The sequence below is a fragment of the Bufo gargarizans genome, chromosome 2, assembly GCF_014858855.1.
Source record: "Bufo gargarizans isolate SCDJY-AF-19 chromosome 2, ASM1485885v1, whole genome shotgun sequence".
NCBI lineage: Eukaryota > Metazoa > Chordata > Amphibia > Anura > Bufonidae > Bufo > Bufo gargarizans.
This window is the reverse complement of record NC_058081.1, coordinates 93,766,606-93,789,895: the sequence shown is the minus strand read 5'-3', so window position 1 is coordinate 93,789,895 and position 23,290 is coordinate 93,766,606. Positions and strand designations below refer to the sequence as shown.

At 43.9% G+C, this 23,290-nt stretch overlaps 1 protein-coding gene across 1 annotated transcript in view; it reads right to left on the bottom strand.

The window, feature by feature from the left end:
* Window positions 1-1,450: 1,450 nt before the first annotated feature.
* The window catches only part of LOC122929523 (tetraspanin-15-like), a 238,986-nt gene continuing 217,146 nt past the window's right edge, over window positions 1,451-23,290 (bottom strand). Inside the window, exons 7-8 of the mRNA XM_044283124.1 lie at window positions 5,582-5,698; window positions 1,451-2,271 (exon numbers count right to left, since the gene is read on the bottom strand). Coding sequence (XP_044139059.1) covers window positions 2,065-2,271; window positions 5,582-5,698 — 324 coding nt within the window. The 3' untranslated portion in view covers window positions 1,451-2,064. The remainder of the gene's footprint in view (window positions 2,272-5,581; window positions 5,699-23,290) is intronic.

Below are 23,290 nucleotides of genomic sequence, written 5' to 3'. Positions count from 1 at the left end.
CATGGACAAAAATGATGGTACCCCTAGAAAACACAGAACATAATGTGACCAAAGGGACATGTTAATTCAAGGTGTGTCCACTAATTAGCATCACAGGTGTCTACAACCTTGTAATCAGCCATTGGGCCTATATATATGGCTCCAGGTAATCACTGTGTTGTTTGGTGATATGGTGTGTACCACACTCGACATGGACCAGAGGAAGCAAAGGAAAGAGCTGTCTCAAGAGATCAGAAAGAAAATTATAGACAAGCATGTTAAAGGTAAAGGCTATAAGACCATCTCCAAGCAACTAGATGTTCCTGTGAGTACAGTTGCACATATTATTCATAAGTTTAAGATCCATGGGACTGTAGCCAACCTCCCTGGACGTGGCCGCAGGAGGAAAATTGATGACAAATCTAAGAGACGGATAATCCGAATGGTAACAAAAGAGCCTAGAAAGACTTCTAAAGAGATTCAAGGTGAACTTCATGCTCAAGGAACATCAGTGTCAGATCGCACCATCCGTCGTTGTTTGAGCCAAAGTGGACTACATGGGAGACGACCAAGGAGGACACCATTGTTGAAAACGAATCATAAAAAAGCAAGACTGGAATATGCCAAACTACATGTTGACAAGCCACAAAGCTTCTGGGAGAATGTCCTGTGGACAGATGAGACAAAAATCGAAGTTTTTGCCAAGGCACATCAGCTGTATGTTCACAGACGAAAAAATGAAGCATATCAAGAAAAGAACACTGTCCCTACTGTGAAACATGGAGGAGGCTCTGTTATGTTCTGGGGCTGCTTTGCTGTGTCTGGCACAGGGTGTCTTGAATCTGTGCAGGGTACAATGAAATCTCAAGACTATCAAGGAATTCTAGAGAGAAATGTACTAGCCAGTGTCAGAAAGCTTGGTCTCAGTCGCAGGTCATGGGTCTTGCAACAGGACAATGACCCAAAACACACCGCTAAAAACACCCAAGAATGGCTAAGAGGAAAAAATTGGACTATTCTAAAGTGGCCTTCTATGAGCCCTGACCTCAATCCTATTGAGCATCTTTGGAAGGAGCTGAAACATGCAGTCTGGAAAAGGCACCCTTCAAACCGGACACAACTGGAGCAGTTTGCTCATGAGGAGTGGGCCAAAATACCTGCTGAGAGGTGCAGATGTCTCATTGACAGTTACAGGAAGCGTTTGATTGCAGTGATTGCCTCAAAAGGTTGCGCAACAAAATATTAAGTTAGGGGTACCATCATTTTTGTCCATGCCTGTTTCATGAGTTTATTTTTTTACATAATTCTGTTGAAGCATGGTTGAAAAACAATGTCTGACTTTCATTGGTTAACATTTATAGAATTTTAATTTATTATTACTTTTGTCAGATTAAAGTTATTTCTGTGACCATTGTGACTTTTTCTTTCATTGACCAAAGGGTACCAACAATTTTGTCCACGTCTGTATTACATATAAAAGGTAAATGTTGGTGTTCTATAGCTCTAATACTAATTGCTAAGAAAGTGCCTAGGACTACTTTTTTTTACTCATAAATTCCCAAAGAACGTATGGTCTATAGCTCAAAGCATGCACCCGGGTGTAGTCCACAGGAAGAGAACAAGGGAGGTTCTACAGTATAAGTGCCTACGAGACTTAGAGTGTTACAAACTCAAGATATAACCCTGAGCAGAACGTGGGCTTCACAAAAACAATAACTTAGAATTATAAAATGCCTGCATTACAGCACAAAGTACGTTCAAGCCCTTTGAACCAAAAATTCATACATAAATTATACAAAAATGTAAACATTGTACCCAGGCATCGCAGGTAAGTGAACATCAAGTTACTACCATGTTATTGCATTACCAAAATCTTCACTGTGCCCTTACCATGAGCACAGTATATTGGAATAAATTTGGCTCTCAAGTGAATAGGGCTCAGCTGCAGTACCAGACACAGGCAAGAGAGGCGCTGTTTCTGGGAATAAAACAGGTAACCACTCTCAGTTCAAGTACAATGCCTTAAAATGTCACTGCTGTGTGTGAGGCAGTTCTGAGAGGGATGAGGATAGGCTGGATGATCCTCTAGCTTGTTCTGTCATCATCACTATCCGTATTGACTGGGAGGTAGCCTTCCTCTCGTGGTAAGCAGAGACAGCACCCAGCTCCACTCAAGTCAAGGTCCTTGAAGTTAAAGTCTTTTATTTTCAGGAATCTGAAGTCAGTCTCATCATAAGCACAAAGGTCTTTGAGTTTTGTCCAAAACAGATAAGACAATCCAATGCCTAGAGCCTGTGATGAAGGATTAAAAATAGTACGGTTATAGAGAGAAATCACAGAAACAGTAATCATGTTGATAGAGACGGTTCACAGCCGCTACGTCTGTGCACACCAGGATGTATATTTAATTATTTATGACACTGCATATCATAGACAATCTCGTTCAACCTAGCTGAAATGCAAAAGACATTCGTAAAAAATTTGCTTTGCTTAAAAGCCAACCTTTAACTTAAACATTTAAAATCAACACCCAAGTTCACAAAAGCAAATATGTCTATTAAAAATGTCCTTTGGCCTCGGTGATCCTCAAGTTTAATGCTTATTGGTGGTCAGTCTAGGAACAGGTTGGTACGTCTTCAAATTGGCCACATATGGGCTTCCTCAAAAGTGATGTTCACAATTTACCATATGGTTGTGCCTTTATACTTGTAGAGGCTGCATCAGGGAGTGTGTCTGTACTCTCCCCCCCCCCCCCCCCCCCAAGTGTACCTTCATCATATGGTTATTCTTCTGAATTCACTTTGAGCACAAGTTTGTGGGGCGTTAGTCTCCTGTTGGTTTCCTCTGCTTTGTTTACCCTCCAGTTTAGTCCTCTTGATGGTAATAAATAGTATACTTCACAATCCAAACCCTAATCTTTAATATTATTATCCTTTACATATCTGGCAGAGATGTTGCTCTGAAAAGGGCATCCCCACCCTTGGTGGCCCTACCTAATCATTCTTCTGTCCCTTCACATTTCTCCACTGTTGGCCATGTTGTTCAGTGTGTAGCGCAATGTAGCTTAGTTATCGCAACCTGAGGTCATTTAATAATAACAGTGTTTTCTATGCCAGTCTTGATATCCCCCTGCGCCACTGGAGGATGCGCTTAATGAATGACATTTACAAGAAGCATGCCTCATCGTAAATTAAGCACATCCTTTGGCAGTCTGTGCTCCTAGAATGAGATATAATCCAGCTCTTAGCTAGGTGGAGTAGAAACGCCATTTGACCAAAAATGTTAGTGCCAATGGCCTAGGGTCTTAATAAATAAATATCACAATGTTTATAGGATTGCAGAGTCCCCTGAACTACTTATGTTCCAAAAAGTATACTACTTATTACCATCAAGCGGACTGTATTTATCCATAATGGGATTATGTCACGGTGGGGAGTGGGGAAAAACCGTACGATGACTGGGGAATAAGGAAAGCAACTAGGCCTGGGAGCAGGTCACCTCCTAATGCGTCCCTATACCTAGCCCTAACTCCTCACCGTATGAGGGGACCTGGATGGTAGGACGGCTCATACCCTGGATACCTAAGACCCTGAGTCGCCCTGAGAATCCCTCACAAAGGAGCTGAGGAGAGGCGCCCTGTTCTTCCAGGACACGGAAGAACAAGAGTCTCAAAAGGCCTAGAAGCAGGGAAAGGAAAAGACCATATGCAGCAAGAGAAACGGCAAGTAAGAAAACAAGACAACACACCTACCTGCCACTGCCACAATGACAGGAACCCGTGAATATGTACCGGAGCCTTAACACCAAACAGGACACCATACCAGCAACTCACACAGGTATCCAGCACACCAGACTCCGCCAGGACCCCCATGCCACAAGGTGTATGGCAGCCCCAGGTGGCACTGCATACAGACTTGTGGTACAATTACAACACACACCAAAGCATAACCCCACACCAAACATTCAACACATGTAAGGGAAGGAAGTCATCGCTGGAGAACTCAATGTCCCACTAGGAGGCCCTCACTCTGGGAGATGAAACCTGAGGACCAGGAGCATAACTCCAACACACACTATGGCTGGAGTACCACTGACTCCTGACCTCTAGCCACAGGTAAGATGAAGCACCTAGTGACCACGCCCAAAAAGGTGGTTAACCCCTCCAGCACCAGACAGAGGAGGAAACAACTGAAAGGGGAAGTGCACACACGAGCATAAAAACTACACGTTGCCGCAGGCAACAACATGCAAGGCAACCATGTCACGGCACACACCACAAAGGCCGTGACACTGCCCCTGCATGCTGAAACAGCAACACATTGCCACAGGCAACAGCATGCGTGGCATAAGTGTCACAGCGCACACCAAAGGCCGTGACAGATTATCTGTTGAAATGGACGAGAAAACTATCACAGTAAACAAAGAAGACAATGGTATGTGTGAGCAACACCCCTAAACTTGTGGTCAAAGTGAATTTGATAAACCTGGTAAATCCCCCCCTACACTCTGCTTACCCACCTGGAGAACAGCTAAAACAGACATATTGCTTGCTTTCGTGGATTTGGATCCGGCTTTTAAATGTTTGAGTAAAAGCACATTTTTAGTCAAATATCTTTTCAGTGATATAGGTAATTACTTCTTTCTCTCCTGATCGGGCTGAGGATCAGGCTACCAGAGCTCACCGTCTATGGTATTTCCGGATACAACCGTGTACCGCCGGATCACCATTGATTATTATGGCATCTGGCTGTTTTTCCGGTATAAATCTTGGGTTTTGGCTGGACAAATACTACTGCATGGAGCATTTCTTTGTCCAGACGACAGCCCATCGGATCAGGTTACTGGATTCACAATGCTACTGTTAACATAGCCTTACCTGTACTCTATTCATCTAAATCTCTGCTTTTTCTATGCTTAGGAGTCCAGAGGGTGGTCCTACTGGACTGACAGATCTCTCTGTATACAGAATCATATGGGAAGGCTCTCAACCACTGAGTAGGACTGAAAAAGCAGAGGTTTAAATGAAGCCATTACTAGTACTACTGAATCTTTTTCCACAAAAGATATCACTTTTCTCAGCTCATCCTTCTCTACAACATGATGCTGGCAGATTGGACTGCATTTTCAGTGTGACACCCTTGTGCTACAGAATTAATATATAAAATGAAAATTTAGGACCAAATTAATTAGGATCTAAGAGGAGAAATGTATTAAAAAGGTATATTTCCCGACTGAATGTAGGCAAGATTTAGGCATTTAGGGGGACATTTATCGTCGGCTATGCCAGTGATACCCGTGTGCGAAATCTTTTCTGAGACATCACATTTATCATGTGTCACAAAAAAAAAAAAAACATCTTCCTGCCAGGTAACCCGCTGGTGTACTTTTGCAGACTTAAAACTGACGCCTAAACCACCGCAAATGATAAACTGCCCCCTTAGCCCACACCTGAAATTTGCCGTCTCAAATTTAGGATGAAAAGAAAGTAATTTCACTTTTCACCTAAACCTCCCTCCCTTCCCCCAAAAAACAGGACAGAGGCACCCCGGGCTATACATAATGTACAAATGATGAAACACTGTTGACATAAATGTGACATTACCTGAGGGGCCAGAACTGCCGCTACTAAGCCAAACGTAATTCCAAAATTATCATTTAACCACAAGCCCACAGCATGGATGCATCCGCGGACATGGATGATATTCACAACGTCAAGTCTCTAAGGAAGAAAAGGAGCCAATTCAATGGGGAATACTTGTCAGAGCAGCACTGAAATTGAAGCTGTTATCGTCCAGACCTGGCCATGGGTTGTGTCTAGTACTACAGCTGGAATACCACACACAACCTGCAGACATCTGGTACAATCCCTTTAATCATCATTTTTTGTTATGTTTCTCACAACTGTATGAAGTGTTTTTGTTCATAGTTCCAGATTAGGTCCCAGTTCTGCACTCAGCTCCTAGATTTGCAGGTCTTTTGTTCCAGCCGTCTCCATCAACAACCACTCTGGACTTCCGAAATGGCAGCCACTGTATTTTACAATGGCTGGTGGTAAAACAAAAAGTGGACTTGTACTTCTACAGAGCATCCAATCAGAACCAGCAAATGTTCTTTGCACTTCATAAGAAACATTAGGTCCCATAGCAAAACAGACTTCTCACTCAGCTCTGGTAATTTTTTGCAATAAAGTTAATGCTCCCCATTCTCTTGTGATTAATTTCATATTATTTATGTCATAAATGATATAATTCTGGCCACCACTAGGAGATGCTAACTGTAGTTATGGACGTATTCAGCTAGTTCTGGGCTCAGTGGCAGCAGTATACATCAGTATGCAGTGAGCTCCCCCTAGGGGTGGCTGTATGTAGAGAAAGCAGATCACGTGCGTCCTCTCTCCATGCGCCACTAGACTCACAAACACTTTTGTCAGATCAATAACTTTTGCTCCTTTGTTGATTTCCCTTAATATAATCGATGAAGACCATTAACTAATGCACTTGTCTCCTATTATTAATAAACAGAGCTATGGCTCCATTCGTTAAGCATACAGATCAGCACTCACAAATTATATATGGTATATATCCATTTGGGTGAATTACCGGATGTCAAACATAGAAATAATAGCTGCAATTTACAGGACTGATAAAAGCATTACCTGAAAATTAATTATTGATTTTTCTGTAATAATGCATTGCGCCCGGCAGATATTCTATATATGCAGGCAGGACTCACATCTGTATGAATGAGGGATGGTTGGAATGTCATATATGATGAATTGCTTGTCCATGCAGTACTGGTGTGGGGAAAAATGTTGCTGGTGTGGGGAAAAAAGTAAGAATGCATTCAAAGAAGAGAAGTGTTATTAGTTTAATTCTATCAGTCAACAAAATGAAAAGTGAATATACAAAACAGAGATCTAAATCAAATCAGTATATGATGTGACCACCCTCTGCCTTCAGGCCAGCATCAGTTCTTCTAGGTAGTTTTTGAAGGAACTCGGCAGAGAGGCTGTTCCAAACATCTTGGAGAACTAACCAAAGTCTTCTGTGGATGATCAGATCCTTCTGTCTCTTCATCTAATCCCAGCAGACTCCATGATGTTGAGATCAGGGCTCTGTGGTGGCAAAGGTGTGCAAGTGTATCTAGAAGAACTGATGCAGTCTTGAAGGCAATGGGTGGTCACACCAAATATTGATTGGATTTAGAATTCTCTTTCCTCTTTGTTCATTCACATTGCATTTTGTAAAGGCTATGTACTCCTTCGCAGACAATTTTTGTTTATGATTGCATTTTGACTAATTTTTGGCTAAAAATCATATTTTCAATTGGCTTTTATTAAACATATTGAGCCGTTCTGTCACAAGGGGTTAACTGTTTTTCTAGCTGTGTGACTGGTACTTTAAAGGTCATCTAATAACTATTTTTTTTCAAACTACTGAGAGGTCGTAAACACTTGTTTAAGCCACATTCTTATCAATAAGATAAAAACTGAGCTATAATGAGTGTTTACAATGAGAGAGAGCAGAGATAAGGAGCCTGCCAGCTCCCCAGATGACCGGAAAGAGAGAAAATCCATAAGCAGCTACTACAGCATCTCAGCTAGCTATAGAAAAAGGATTCCAAATTTATAATAAAGACCAATTGAAAAAAATATTTTTAGCTCAAAATGAGTACAATGCAACAATAAAAAAATATTGCACCCAAACGTGTACATAGCATTTAAAGGGGTTGTCCGCTTTTATAATATGTAGGATAGGTCATCAATACCAGATTGGTGGGGGTCCGACTCCACGCCGATCAGCTGTTGGAAGAGACCGCAGCACTCATACGAGTGCTACCTTCTCTTCAATATTTATGTGCTCGTCATCGACAACGAGGTGGTGAGCAAGTGTAATGACAACTCCACAGTCCCCATTTACTTCAGTGGGATGGCTCTGTTCTATTCACGTTCTCTTCAAAAATAGCTAAGGATAGGTCATCAATATTACAAAAGCGGACAACCACTTTAATTGATAAAAATAGCACTTTTTTATTGTTGAAAACATTCTTACTTTGCAGCATACAGCACTGTATGTATTATGAGACAGACAAAAACATCTTCTCCCTATGTGGGTGAACACCATTTAACAGTTCAAGGACCCATGACGTACATGTACATCATCTCTGGCTGCGACTTAAGGACCAGAGAAGTACATGTACGTCATGGTGATCAGGCGGGTGCAGAAGCTGCGCCCGCCCGATCAGTGGCAGGGGTCCGGCAGTCACTGATAGCCGGACCCCTGCTGCATGCGCCGGCATCGGTGAAATCACCGATGCAGGCGCATTAACCCCTGCACCGCCGTGGTCAGCGCTGACCACGGCACCTTTGATGTCCGTGCAGGGAGGAAGCAGCCATCGGGTCTCCGCGCGGCTGTGACGGGCGACCCAATGGCATACAAGGCAGCACGATGCCTTCCTTAGGCATTGTGGCTGCCTTCTGGGAGAGCCTGTGAGATCCAGTCCCCTAGATCTCACAGGCAGGAAGGCTGTAAGTGTATTACAGTGTGTAATACACTTATAGCCAATGCATGACAATACAAAAGTATTGTCATGCATTGTAAAGGGAATCAGACCCCCAAAAGTTGAAGTCCCTGAGTGGCACAAAAAGTAAAGTGAAAAAAAAAAAAAAAAAAAGAGCAAAGTTTCAAGTAAAATAAAAAAAATATATCCTTTTTTTAAAGGGAATTATTTTTGTAAAAATAGGTAAAAAAAAAGAAAAGTAGACATATTAGGTATTGCCGCATCTGTATCGACCGGCTCTATAAAAATATCACATGACCTTACCCCTCAGGTGAACACCGTCAAAAAAATAAAATAAAAACTGTGCTAAATAAACCATTTTTTTGTCACCTGGCATCACTAAAAGTGCAACACCAAGCGATCAAAAAGGCATATACCCCCCAAAATAGTACCAATCTAACAGTCACCTCATTCCGCAAAAAATCAGCCCTACCTAAGATAATCGCCCAAAAAATAAAAAAAACTATGGCTCAGAATATGGAGACACTAAAGCATGCTGTTACTGTGTAAAAGACTGTGTATTAAGAAAAAAAGTATACATATTAGATATTGCCACGTCCGTAACAACCTGCTCTATAAAAATACCACATGACCTAACCCGTCAGATGACCACCGTAAAAAAATATAAATAAAAACGGTGTCAAAAAAGCCATTTTTTTGTCACCTTACATCACAAAAAGTGTAATAGCAAGCGATCAAAAAGTCATATGCACACTATAATATTACCAACACAACCATCATCTCATCCCGAAAATAAAAAAGGACCTACACAAGACGGTCGCCCAAAAATTTAAAAACTACGGCTTTCAGAATGTGGAGACACAAAAAAAAAAAATTTTGTTTAAAAAATGCTTTTTTATGTAAAACTGAAACAAACAAACAACCTGCTCTATAAAAATATCACATGATCTAACCTGTCAGATGAATGTTGTAAATAACAAAATATAAAAACTGTGCCAAAACAGCAATTTTTTGTTATCTTGCCTCACAAAAAGTGTAAAGTAGAGCAACCAAAAATCATATGTACCCTAAAATAGTACCAACAAAACTGCCAACTTATCCCGTACTTTCCAAAATGGGGTAACTTTTTTTGGAGTTTCTACTCTAGGGGTGCATCAGGGGGTCTTCAAATGGGATATGGTGTCAAAAAACCAGTCCAGCAAAATCTGCCTTCCAAAAACCATATGGCGTTCCTTTACCTCTGCGCATTGCCGTGTGCCCATACAGCAGTTTACAACCAAATATGGGGTGTTTCTGTAAACTACAGAATCAGGGCCATAAATATTGAGTTTGGTTTGTTTGGTTGTTAGCCCTTAGAGATGAAATCTCAGAATTTCACTTATTTTCCATTAATTCTTGTGGAACACCTAAAGGGTTAACAAAGTTTGTAAAATCAGTTTTGTATACCTTGAGGGGTGTAGTTTCTAAAATGGGGTCACTTTTTGGGAGTTTCTACTCTAGCAGTGCATCAGGGGGTCTTCAAATGTGACATGGCAGCTTAAAATTATCCCAGTGAAATCTGCTTCCCAAAAACCATATGGTGTTCCTTTCCTTCTGAACAATGCCGTGTGCCCGTAAAAGCAGTTTTCAACCACATATAGGGTGTGTTACAAAACTGTTAATTACACTGTGTGCGGTCGGTCAGGACTTCAGGGACCCGTAACTCCCGAACCCTTGGACCGACGGAGCTGGATTTTGGATATGTTGTTCCCCTACACCAGGACTGTCTGAGGATACCGAATGTAAAGATGTACCCCCTGGTTTTGGGGTACATCCAGAACTTGGGTAACATTGTGTGTGGGTTGATTATGTTAAAGGCTTATCTGAGGGGAGGAGACGTGGGGGCTGTCCCAGACATGTAATTGTGTATTGTGGTAATCATGTAAATGTAGCCCTTCCCAGGGCAGGATTGCATAAAAGGAGGCCCCGGGTCAATAAACATCAGTCTTGCTTAACCTTCAAATCGCAGCCTCGACTCGTTTGTGGAGGGGGGAAGGATTATCCTAGCTGAAAGATCGTTACCGGGATTGTTCTACATTTACAGGATCCTTCTGGATACCGAGACGAAGCGGCTCCTCTCTCTCTCCCTAAACAGAGATCCAGACTATCCAAGCGGTCCAGCTCCCAGCTAGCCGGGGAGTAACCGTAACATTTGGATGGCAGCGGTGGGATTGTCCTGGATTTCCTAGGAGAGGTACTGAACGGATGGAGAGCGCTTACGAAAAATTGAAACGTGCGACCCTGAAGGATTTACTCGAAAGCAGAGGGGGGAACGCCAGCAACCGTCCGAGAAGGGAACTGATCGCAGAACTAACCGAACTGGATCAGGGCTTCACAATGGCAGAAACCCCGACCACGAGTAGTGACGAAAAGACCAGGATTGTTCGGGAGAGGCTCTCTCTATACGGGCCGAACCCACCTATGGAACTGGTACAGCAGTTGATGGCAGAAGCGGACGAGGATATACGGAAGGCTCGAGCCCACGAACTCAGCCTAGTGACCGCACACCGCAATGCCGAAGCATCTCAGGTAATCGTTCCTGTCGGAAACGCAGGGAGGCCAAAGATACCCTATGCGGCTTTTAGACCCTTCCTAGAAAGCGAGACAGGAATCGATGAATATTTGGCGGACTTCGAGAGGCAATGTGCCCTGCACCAGATTCCCAACAGAGAGTGGCCCACGATATTGTCTGGAAAACTATCCGGGCGAGCTCTGGAAGCATTTCGGACTCTGGGCGCTGAGGAAGTGACACAGTATGCGCTGGTCAAAGAGACACTGTTGCGGCGGTACGCTGTAACTCCTGACATGTATCGCCGTCAATTTCGTAGCACGAGAAAGAAGCCTAACGACACACATATGGAATGGGCGCACCGAATGCGGAGAGCGGCAAATCACTGGATGAGCGGAAGTAAAGCTGTGACTGGTGAGGAAATTTTACAATTATTTCTCTTAGAACATTTTTATAACGGCATGGAGCAGCAGGGGAAGGAATGGCTGCGAGACAGACGACCCTCTACCTTAGAAGAAGCAGCCAAATTGGCCGATGAACATTACGACTCCCGTCTACACGAACCCACAAACTACCGAGCCCCAGCACGGGTCGAACACAAAGATGTTTACCGCACGCCACCACGTACTGAATTCCGAGCCTCGATGCCCGCGGGCCCCGCACGTTACTCAGGACCACCGAATAACAACTCTGATCGTCCCAGACCGACCTGCTACCGATGCAATCAACCAGGCCACCGCATGGCTAGCTGCCCCCTTAATGCACACCAGACCCCCCGGAATTATAATTACCCCCCTGGGTCATCTCGTCCTGCCCGGGCGCTCTGTGTTAACCAAGAAGCCCCTATGGAGGAATATTTGGGACCACTTCACGAAGCAGATCCGGTATATGCTGCTTCGGATAACCGCCAGCACCATCGGCAGAAGGTATGGCTCGAGGGGCGATCTACCGAGGGGTTAAGAGACACGGGGGCTACCATTACACTAGTCCAGAGCCATTTGGTGCCGGAGCACAAGCGATCAGGGCAGACTGTGGCCGTTAGAGTGGCGGGAGGGGATGTGTACAAAATTCCGACCGCTAAAGTACATCTTGATTGGGGAGTGGGAAAGGGGTCCGTAAACGTGGGCATAATGGATAATTTACCTGCCGAAGTACTACTGGGCAACGATTTGGGCCCCATGACTTCTGCCTATGCTCCAGTGTACAACAACGAGGCAAACCCAGTGACTACCAGAGCCCAAGCCCGAACGGAGCAAGAACTATCACCGGTGCGGGAGACACAGGTAAGACCTACCCCGACCTCGACTGACCCGTTAGGTCCCATACCCTGGGACACCCCAGATGCTTTCGAGACAGAGTCTAAGACTGACCCGACATTACAAAAGTACCGGGAACGAGCAGAGACCGGAGGGAGCGGGTCAGATAACGAAACCTTTTTATGGGAAAAGGGAAAGCTGTATCGCTTGACGGAGAAAAGGGAGCAGCAGAGGCGACAGCTGGTAGTGCCCCACAAATACCGTCGAGAAATACTCAAGATAGGACATGACATTCCCTTGGCAGGCCACCTAGCTGTAACCCGCACACTACACCGCATTACTCACACATTCTTTTGGCCAGGGGTACACGCTAGGGATCGACCGATTATCGGATTTACCGATATTATCGGCCGATATTCAGGATTTTGAACGCTATCGGTATCGGCATCTATTTTGCCGATATTCCGATAGTGTATGGGAACACAGATCGCGCTGCTGACAGCGCTCTCCGTGTTCCCTCAGCAGCAGCACAGGGGAGAAGGAAGCAGTGTCTCCTCCCCCCTGTGCTGCTGCTGCTGCCGCCAATGAAAGTACAGGGGACAGGAGGAGGGGAGGAGCTATGTCCACTGCTCCACCAATGAAGATTAATCTATCATTCATTCATATACAGGAGGCGGGAGCTGCAGGATCACATAGCCGGCTCCCGACCTCTATGAGCTGTAGCTGCGATCTGCGGTAGTTAACTCCTCAGGTGCCGCGGATCGCAGCTACAGCTCATAGAGGCCGGGAGCCGGCTATGTGATCCTGCAGCCAGCTCCCGCCTCCTGTATATTAATAAATTAGAGATTAAGCTTCATTGGTGGCGCAGTGCGCCCCCCCAAGCCCCCCAGTATCAGACATTGGTGGCGCAGTGCGCCCCCCCTCCCCCCCAGTATCAGACATTGGTGGCGCAGTGCGCCCCCCCTCCCCCCCAGTATTAAGCAGTGGTGCGCCCCCCCCTCCCCCCCACCCCAGTCGCAGTGCGCCCCCCCACAGGATCCCCTCTCCCCTGCTCCTCCGATCGGAGCCCCAGCAGTGTAATGCTGGGGTTCCGATCGGTTACCATGGCAGCCAGGACGCTATTGAAGCCCTGGCTGCCATGATAAGCTCCATGCTGCTGTGTGCACAAAGCACAGAGCAGCAGGGACAGTGTGAGATCCTATTCACCCTGATAGATCTCTATCAGGGTGAATAGGACAAGGGTTCTAGTCCCTAAGGGGGCTAAAAGTTAGTTAAAAAAAAAAAAGTTACAAAAAAAATATAATAAAAACACCAAAATATTAAATATAAATGAAAAAGAAAGATTTACAAAAAAAAATACACATTAACAATAAACATTAATTTTCAGCAGATTTGTGGGAATTTTTATTTTTTTTTTCAAAAATGAAAATTCCCAGAATATCGGTATAAATTATCGGCTATCGGCCTGAAAGTCCACAAATTATCGGTATCGGTATCGGCCCTAAAAAATCAATATCGGTCGATCCCTAGTACACGCTGATGTTAGGACTTATTGTAAGACCTGCGACGTGTGCCAACGAGTAGGGAGGAGAGGCGATCACCCTAAAGCTCATTTAGTAAATATGCCCATTGTGGAGGAACCCTTCAGCAGGGTTGCTATTGACCTAGTGGGACCGCTGGCTACCCCTAGTCCCTCCGGTAAGCGCTACATTCTTACCGTAGTGGACTACGCTACCAGGTACCCGGAAGCTGTCGCCCTATCCAACATCCAAGCGGATACGGTAGCGAATGCGCTGGTGCAGGTGTTTTCCCGGGTAGGATTTCCGAAAGAAATCCTGTCCGACCGAGGCACCCAATTTACGGCCGAATTGACTCAGCAACTCTGGCAGGTTTGCAAAATTAAGTCCCTCCTGAGCTCTCCATACCACCCCCAGACAAACGGACTTTGTGAGAGGTTCAACGGGACCCTCAAACAAATGCTCAAAACATTTACTCAGGAATACCGAGACTGGGAGCGTTTTCTGCCACACCTCCTATTTGCTTATCGGGAGGTGCCCCAGGAAACGACCGGGTTTTCGCCCTTCGAGTTGCTCTACGGAAGAAAAGTACGGGGACCCCTAAACCTGATCCGGGAGCACTGGGAGGGAGAGATGGAGACTGACGGTGTCCCCATTGTGCCGTACGTGCTGGAACTCAGGGACCGAATGGAGCAATTAGCTAAATCAGTGCAGGCTAACCTCCAGTCGGCCCAGAGAAGACAGAAGGTGTGGTACGATCGGGGGGCCCGAAAGAGAATCTTTACCCTAGGACAAAAGGTGTTAGTGCTTAAGCCAGTTAAGACAGACAAATTACAGGCGTCCTGGCAGGGCCCCTATCAGATAGTGGAGAAAAGGGGAGACACCACCTACGTAATAGCTAGCTGCCATGACAGCAATCTTAGAAAGACATTCCATGTGAACATGCTCAAGGAATATCTTGAGCGGCCGGAGAACGTGACGGCCATATGCTGTCCCCCTCAGGAAGACCCCGACAGTCTACCCATTCCAGATCTGTTTGAAAAAAGTCCCCACGCAGATATAGTAGCTCAGGTCAAGATAGGGGACCGACTTAGCCCCACTGAAAGGGAGCAGCTTAACCAACTCCTGCAGTCCAAAAGCCCCACTTTCTCCCAGAAGCCAGGGTACACTACCTTAACCACCCACCAGGTAGATACCCCGGGACAAGCTCCTTTACGCCAGGCTTCTTACCGAATCCCCGAGGCAGTTAGGGCAGAGATGAAGAAGGAGATCGATGAGATGCTCCAACTCAAGGTAATTGAGCCCTCCGATAGTCCTTGGGCTTCTCCAGTGGTCCTGGTGCCCAAGAAAGATGGTACAACCCGGTTTTGCGTAGACTATCGGAGGCTCAATGAAAAGACAGTGACGGACGCTTACCCTATGCCCAGGGTAGGCGAGCTACTCGATCGTATAGCCAGGGGAAATTATCTGACCACCATCGACCTCTGCAAGGGTTACTGGCAGATTCCCCTGGCCCAGGAGGCTGTCCCCAAGTCAGCATTCGTCACCCCGTTCGGCTTATATCATTTTAAGGTAATGCCGTTTGGGATGAAGAATGCCCCAGCTACATTCCAGCGCTTGGTTGATAGGCTCCTGGATGGCTTCCAGAGTTTTGCTTGCGCATACCTGGACGACATAGCGATCCACAGTGAGTCCTGGGGGGACCACTTAGCTCATGTAGGAATGGTTCTGGATCAGATCCGGACTGCGGGCCTGACTCTGAAGCCAGAAAAATGCCACTTTGGGATGGCCGAGGTACAGTACCTGGGTCACCGGGTGGGGTGTGGGAAACAGCGACCAGAGCCGGCCAAGATAGAAGCTGTTGCCAATTGGCCCACCCCCACCACTAAGACTCAGGTCCTAGCATTCCTGGGCACAGCAGGGTACTACAGACGGTTTGTACCAGACTACAGCACACTTGCCAAACCCCTGACTGACCTGACCAAGAAAAACTTACCTCGACAGGTCCTGTGGTCTCCCCACTGTGAAACGGCTTTCCAAGCTCTCAAACTTGCTCTTGTCAACGCTCCCGTCTTGGCGGCCCCAGCCCTTAACAAACGTTTTATCGTCCATACAGACGCTTCCATGTTCGGGCTGGGAGCTGTCCTCAGCCAAGTAGGCGAAGACGGAGGGGAGCACCCAGTTGTCTACATCAGCCGTAAGCTCCTGCCACGCGAAGTCAGCTATGCAGCGGTAGAAAAAGAGTGTTTGGCTTTGGTGTGGGCACTAAAGAAATTGACTCCCTATTTGTATGGACAAGAGTTCACTCTGGTTACTGACCATAACCCGTTGGTGTGGCTAAACCGGGTCTCGGGGGATAACGGCAGACTTTTACGTTGGAGTCTGTCATTACAACCCTTCAACTTCACCATTACCTACAGACCTGGGAAACAGAATGGCAACGCGGACGGGTTGTCCAGACAAACAGACCTCAGCCCAGCATAACCCGCGGTCTGGACAGCCTTAGTCTGCCCCGAAAAGGGGTCAGACAGTGTCTGCCAGAGTGTTCCACAAAAAGGGAGCACTGTTACAAAACTGTTAATTACACTGTGTGCGGTCGGTCAGGACTTCAGGGACCCGTAACTCCCGAACCCTTGGACCGACGGAGCTGGATTTTGGATATGTTGTTCCCCTACACCAGGACTGTCTGAGGATACCGAATGTAAAGATGTACCCCCTGGTTTTGGGGTACATCCAGAACTTGGGTAACATTGTGTGTGGGTTGATTATGTTAAAGGCTTATCTGAGGGGAGGAGACGTGGGGGCTGTCCCAGACATGTAATTGTGTATTGTGGTAATCATGTAAATGTAGCCCTTCCCAGGGCAGGATTGCATAAAAGGAGGCCCCGGGTCAATAAACATCAGTCTTGCTTAACCTTCAAATCGCAGCCTCGACTCGTTTGTGGAGGGGGGAAGGATTATCCTAGCTGAAAGATCGTTACCGGGATTGTTCTACATTTACAGGATCCTTCTGGATACCGAGACGAAGCGGCTCCTCTCTCTCTCCCTAAACAGAGATCCAGACTATCCAAGCGGTCCAGCTCCCAGCTAGCCGGGGAGTAACCGTAACAGGGTGTTTCTGTAAGCATTCTAACGTCCCTAAAAAATTAAATGGCATTCACAAAATGATTCAAACATGTAGTAGACATATGGGGAAATGTAAAGTAATAACTATTTTTGGAGGTATTACTATCCATTATAAAAGTAGAGAAATTGAAAAAGGACCTGCGCTGACGTCATTGCGCTCACCACGTGGTAAGCGCGGTGACATTAGCGCAGGTCCTGCTGAATGAAGATAGAAGGTTCTTCCATCTTCTTTAAGCAGGACCTGCGCTGACGTCACTGCGCTTACCACGTGGTGAGCGCAATGACATCAGCGCAGGTCCTTTTGCAGGTCCTGCAAGAAGAAGAAAGAAGACGATAACGGCTGCGCGATTAGGTGGATGAGGTGAGTAATTTTTGTATTCTTTTTTTAACCCTCAATGGACGTTTTACTTAGCATTCTGTATTAAAGAATGCTATTATTTTCTATTATAACCATGTTATAATGGAAAATAATAAAGTAAATGGACTTTAATCGGGTCCCGGGGCTCATCCTTATTTATTAACATCATTTCCTTAGCAACCATCCATGAAAATCTTGCTTGTGGATGCTTTGCGATTTTTACTGAAGCCCCATTTACTTCTATGGGGCCTGCTTTGCGTGAAAAACGCAGAATATAGAACATGCTGCGATTTTCACACAAGTGATGAGTGAAAAACATTGCTCATGTGCACAGCCCCATTTAAATGAATAGGTCAGGATTCAGCGCGGGTGCACACATCACGCATTGCACTTGCGCAGAAAACTCGCCAGTGTGAAAGGGGCCCAAGTCTGCCTAGTGTACAAGACACCTGTAGATTGAACATAGAGCGGGTACGAGAGCATCACATACTGGTAGTATGTCACAGGGCCCCGTACATTGGGGCAGGGGAAGGCGTTAACATTCAGTGCTGTATTATTTGCTGATTTTCATAGATTTTTTCATTTCTTATTTGCAGATCATTAGGCTCCACAGCTGTTGGCAGGATGACTTTTGCTTACGGTATGTTCATCCCTATTGATATGACCCCCCCTCCCCCCAAGTTACTGTATATGAAGATATGTAAAGCAGAAGCATTTGCCTAATTTATCAAGGTGACCCTGGGACATGTAGAAGTAAATGATCTAATCAGTGCCTACATTTTGATTGTCAGATGCTAAAGCAGTTATGTAGCACTTCCTACAGTGATAATCACCGACTTCCCTGGATGTTAAAAGCCCCACAATAATAATACACTCATAGTATCTACCAATTCCCCCAAAAATTTCTCTGTATGATGTTCATCAGTAATTCCTATTGGAAATGTATAAATAAATTGACAGCTGGCTGTTACCATTACTCCTGCTAATAAGGTGAGTACTGTAACACCGCCAAATCAGCACTGACAGTGTAGAGACACAGCTTATTAACCAGGTAAATAGTAATACCCACTTGTCAAGTCATTTATACATTTCCAGGAGGAACAACAGAGGAAGAATGGAATGTACAGTTTTAAAACAAGCTGCTCTTAAATTGTTATAGGGAATACAAGTATTTATTAAAACAGACATGTCAGGGGTCTGACAAGTCCTCTTTAACCTCTTCAGCACCCTGCAATTTTTTGTTTTTGCACTTTAGTTTTTTAATCCAAGCCCTTCCGAGCCATAACTTTGTTATTTTACCATTCACATATCCATATGAGGGCTTGTTTTCTGTGGGACAAGTTGTACTTTCTAATGGCACCATTTACTATTGCATACAATGTAGTGGGAATCTCGAAAAATTCCAAATGGGAAGGAATTGGAAATAAATGCAATTACACCACAATTTTATGGGTTTTGTTTTCATGTTTCTATGTGGTAAAATAGACCTGTTACCTTTATTCTAAAGATCAGTACAATTACAGGGATACAACTCTTATACTGTATACTTTTTCTTTTGTTTTAATACTGAAAAAAAAAAAATTTGCTGTGTAAGGGCTTTTTTGCGGAATGATCTGTAGTTTTTATTGATGCCATTTTTGAATGTGTGTGACTTTTTGATCACTTTTTATTAAATTATATTGGGAGATGAAGCCACGAAAAAATTGCAAATTGGCCATTTAGATTTTCTTTTCCATTACTCCATGTGCCGTACTGGATAATATTTGGACAAATATTTTAATAGTACAGGCATTTTGGGACGTGACGATGCCTATGATGTTTATTTTTTATGGTTTATTTTTATTTTAACTCCTCCACGCATTTGGATGTATCAAATGTCCAAATTGCAAGTGACTTACTGCATTTGGATGTACAGTCACGTCCAAACTGCTTACCGGGGCTGTGACCTGAGGGTCTGATCAGCCTTAGGCCTCATGTACACAACCGTATGTATTTTGCGGTCCGCAAAAAATATGGATGACATCCGTGTGCATTCTGTATTTTGAAAAAAAATAAAAATCTACATATAATTGGTATCGCCACGTCTGTAATGACCTGATCTAAAGAAGTATTATGTAACTCAGCATGGTGAACGCCGTAAAAAATCATGTAAAAACAATGACGGAATTGCTGTTTTTGTCACCTCACCTCCACAAAAATCGAAATAACAAGTGATTAAAAAGTCATATGTACCTCAAAATGACACCAATAAAAACTACAGCCCGTCCCGCAAAAAACAAGCTCTTACACAGCTACATTGGTGAAAAAAAAGCTATGGACTTTAGTATATGACGACGCAAAATACCATTTAGTTTAAACACAAAAGGGATTTTATGCTGAAAAAGTAGTAAAAAATAAAAAAAACTATATAAATTTGGTATCACCATAACCATATCAACCCACTGAATAAAATTATCATTTCATATTTACTGTACGAGGAACCCATAAAAAATAAAAAACACTGACAGAATTGCCATTTTTTTCCACTTCATCTCAACAAATTTTTTAATAAAAAGTGATCAAAAAGACCTATGTACCCCAAAATTATACCAAAGAAACTACAGCCCGTTCCGCAAAAAAAAAACAAGCCCTCACACAGCTACATTGGTGAAAAAATAAAAATGTTGCCGGCTGTATCTACAGTGTAAATCTCGCACCGTTCAGTATTCGGCGCAGGCGCGGTGAGAAAGCCAGCAGCCGCTTAGCGTCCTTCCCTCACTTACACTGCAGACACGGCCGGCAGGAGGAGAGCAGCGCTGCCCTGGCCCTGTCAATCAAGAGAAGAAAGGAGTTAAAAGAGGTGGGCAAACGGAGCCTCTAGCAGCAGGTGCAACCCCCCCCCCCGCTCCTAGAGACTAATTAGCATTGTATAAAAGTTTGTTTTTCACAATAAAGGCTTCAGGCAGTGAGATGGCAGTAATATAGTTATGTTCAGCTGACATTAGCACATCGCTTATGTCAGCCAGCTTAATACCCATTTTTCAGATGACAGAAACCCTTTAAAAGCAGAGAATTTCCAATTTTGAAAATAACGAATTTTTCCAAATTTTCTGGAAATGTTGGATTTTTTTTATGCATAAAGGTAAAATGTATCAACTAAAATCCACCACTAACAAAGTATGATGTGTCACGAGAAAACATTCTCAGAATGCCTTGGATAAGTAAAAGCGTTCCAAAGTTATTACCTCTGAAGTATCAGTATCCAACTCCCTCCCTTTTTTAGGTCCACCACAGGTGAATACCTACGGACTAAGGGACCGCCCACTACTACAACAACAAAACAAGAAATAAATACAATCTTGTCTGACATGTCTGTTATCAATTTATCAGGAATAACTTTATCTAAGGATGAAATGTCTATCCTGAGAAAAGGCCTAAGTTTTGTTCCAACTAAGCGCTTTAACTGCTTTGACTGGATCAAAGACATGAATCTTTTTACTAGAAAACTCCGATGGCATAAGATTTTTGCTACATCTGACAAAAAAAGATGCGTTGAAATGGGCATAGATAGGGAAGACCTGGAAAGTCTAGATAATCTTACACATCTACTAGATGAAAATGAACGACCAAGTGGTCAGGGCCCGTTCACGTCATTAAGGAATAAAAGTACCAAAATGCCACCGAAAACACTTAATGATGCCAACATAGAGATTTTTCTGAGATCAGTCACGCGCGATTTGGAAAAATTGGGATCTAGTATCATTATTAATAAAAACTATACTCACCTAAAAAATTACACTCACCTAGAAATGACAGCATTGCAAAATCTCAGCAAAAACAAAAAAATTGTTGTCAAGCCTTCAGATAAAGGCGGTAATATAGTTATTTTGTCACTTCAACAATATAGAGAAATGTGTCGTACTCTTTTATCGGACACAAATAGCTATGAAGTTTTAAGGGGGGATCCGACAACGATATATCTTACAGAACTTTCTCAAATTGTACAGGGTGGCCTCCTCAACAAATGTATAGATAAGAAAGAATTAGAATTCCTGTTACCTACTTGTCCAAAAATAGCGACCTTCTATGGACTCCCTAAAATCCATAAGGGATCAACACCACTAAAAGGACGTCCTATAGTCTCTGGCATTGACAGCCTTACCCAACATGTCGGGACATACATTGACCATATTCTTCGTCCCTTCGTTTCCACCCTACCGTCATACTTACGTGATACAACGAATTTACTCAAAAGACTAGAGGGTGTCATGATGGAACCTAATAGCTGGTTTGCCTCGATAGACGTAGAGGCACTGTACACCTCTATCCCCCATGAAAAGGGCCTAACAGCGGCCGAATATTTTCTCAACTCCCGGTCGACAAATATGATTAATCATAACAAGTTTGTCCTGGAACTCTTACAATTTGTATTAACACACAATTATTTTGTGTTTGAGGACCGCCTATACCACCAGCTCAGGGGCACCGCTATGGGTAGCCCATGGGCACCAACTTATGCAAATCTGCTCCTGGGCTGGTGGGAAGACGTGATTGTATTCTCAGAAACCATGATGAAATGGACCAAGTATATATCTCTTTGGTACAGATTCATCGACGATATTCTACTTCTATGGTCAGGGACTGAGATAGAGTTCGACCTATTTATGAAAGAATTGAATATCAATCAAATAGGTCTTTATTTCACGTCTGAAATTCATCGTAACAACATTTCATTTTTAGATGTCGCCCTGGAACGGGATGAAAATAACTATATTAAAACTACACTCTTTAGGAAAAAAACTTCCACCAATAGTCTCCTAAGATGGGAGAGCTTCCATCCCAAATCCCTCAAAAAGGGTATCCCTAAAGGACAATTCTTGAGGGTACGACGTAATTGTTCGGACCCTGAGACCTTTACACAAGAAGCCTCCAAACTTTATGAGCGGTTTCGGGAAAGGGGATACCCTAGTCACTGCCTCCATGAGGCCTGGAACTGGGCCAAGTCCAGAGATCGGTCCTCCCTATTACAAGTCACTAAGAAAACCACAAATACTCAAGAACCAATCAGAATTATAGGAACCTTTGACTCTGAATCCCAACAGGTTCGTGACATTTTGAGTCGATACTGGTCTCTACTTAAAACAGACCCAGATCTAACTAGAGTGCTACCTGAAAATCCCTCCATCACGTTCAGACGAGGTCGGAGCATAGGTGACACACTTGTCCATAGCCATTTTGATCCGCCTGAATTCAATACATGGCTATCTAATAGACAAACAGGTACCTTCAAATGTGGAAAATGCAAAGCATGCAACTTCATCTTTCCAGGTAATACTTTCAAAAATAGCTCCAACAACAAAACCTTCTATGTCCGCAGTTTCGCCAACTGCAACACCACTACAATGGTATATCTGGCCACCAGCATTTGTGGCCTCAAATATATAGGGAAAACCAAAAGGATGTTCAAAACTAGAATACTTGAACACATTGGGGACATTCAAAATAGACGCAACAAACCCATTTCTCGTCATATTTGGGCAAATCATGCAGGGGCCACAGATGTGGTTAGATTCTCGGCGATTGAAGTCCTGAAATCTACAACCAGAAAAGGTGATGTAGATAAACTTTTAAGACAGAAAGAATCCAATTGGATCTTTAGACTCAATACCACAGCACCGGTAGGACTTAATGAATATATTGACTTTGCGTGTTTCCTGTAACAAAGCCATACATATCTATTAAATGAGGATTATCTTACCCCAGGTATTATACCTTAATTCTATATTGAATATCTTTATTTTTCTTCTATTGTGAATATCTATACTAATTAATTCTATTGGATCCCCTAAAAATATAAAAACAGATCAGGACTTATCATTTATCATCTCTAAGGAACTCAGTTTTCCATTTTTGCAACCACACCAGCATTAGATTACTATATCCCCTATAATAAATTGATCTTAGTCTGATATCCTACAATATAGATGGTCTTCCTATTTAGGTCAAT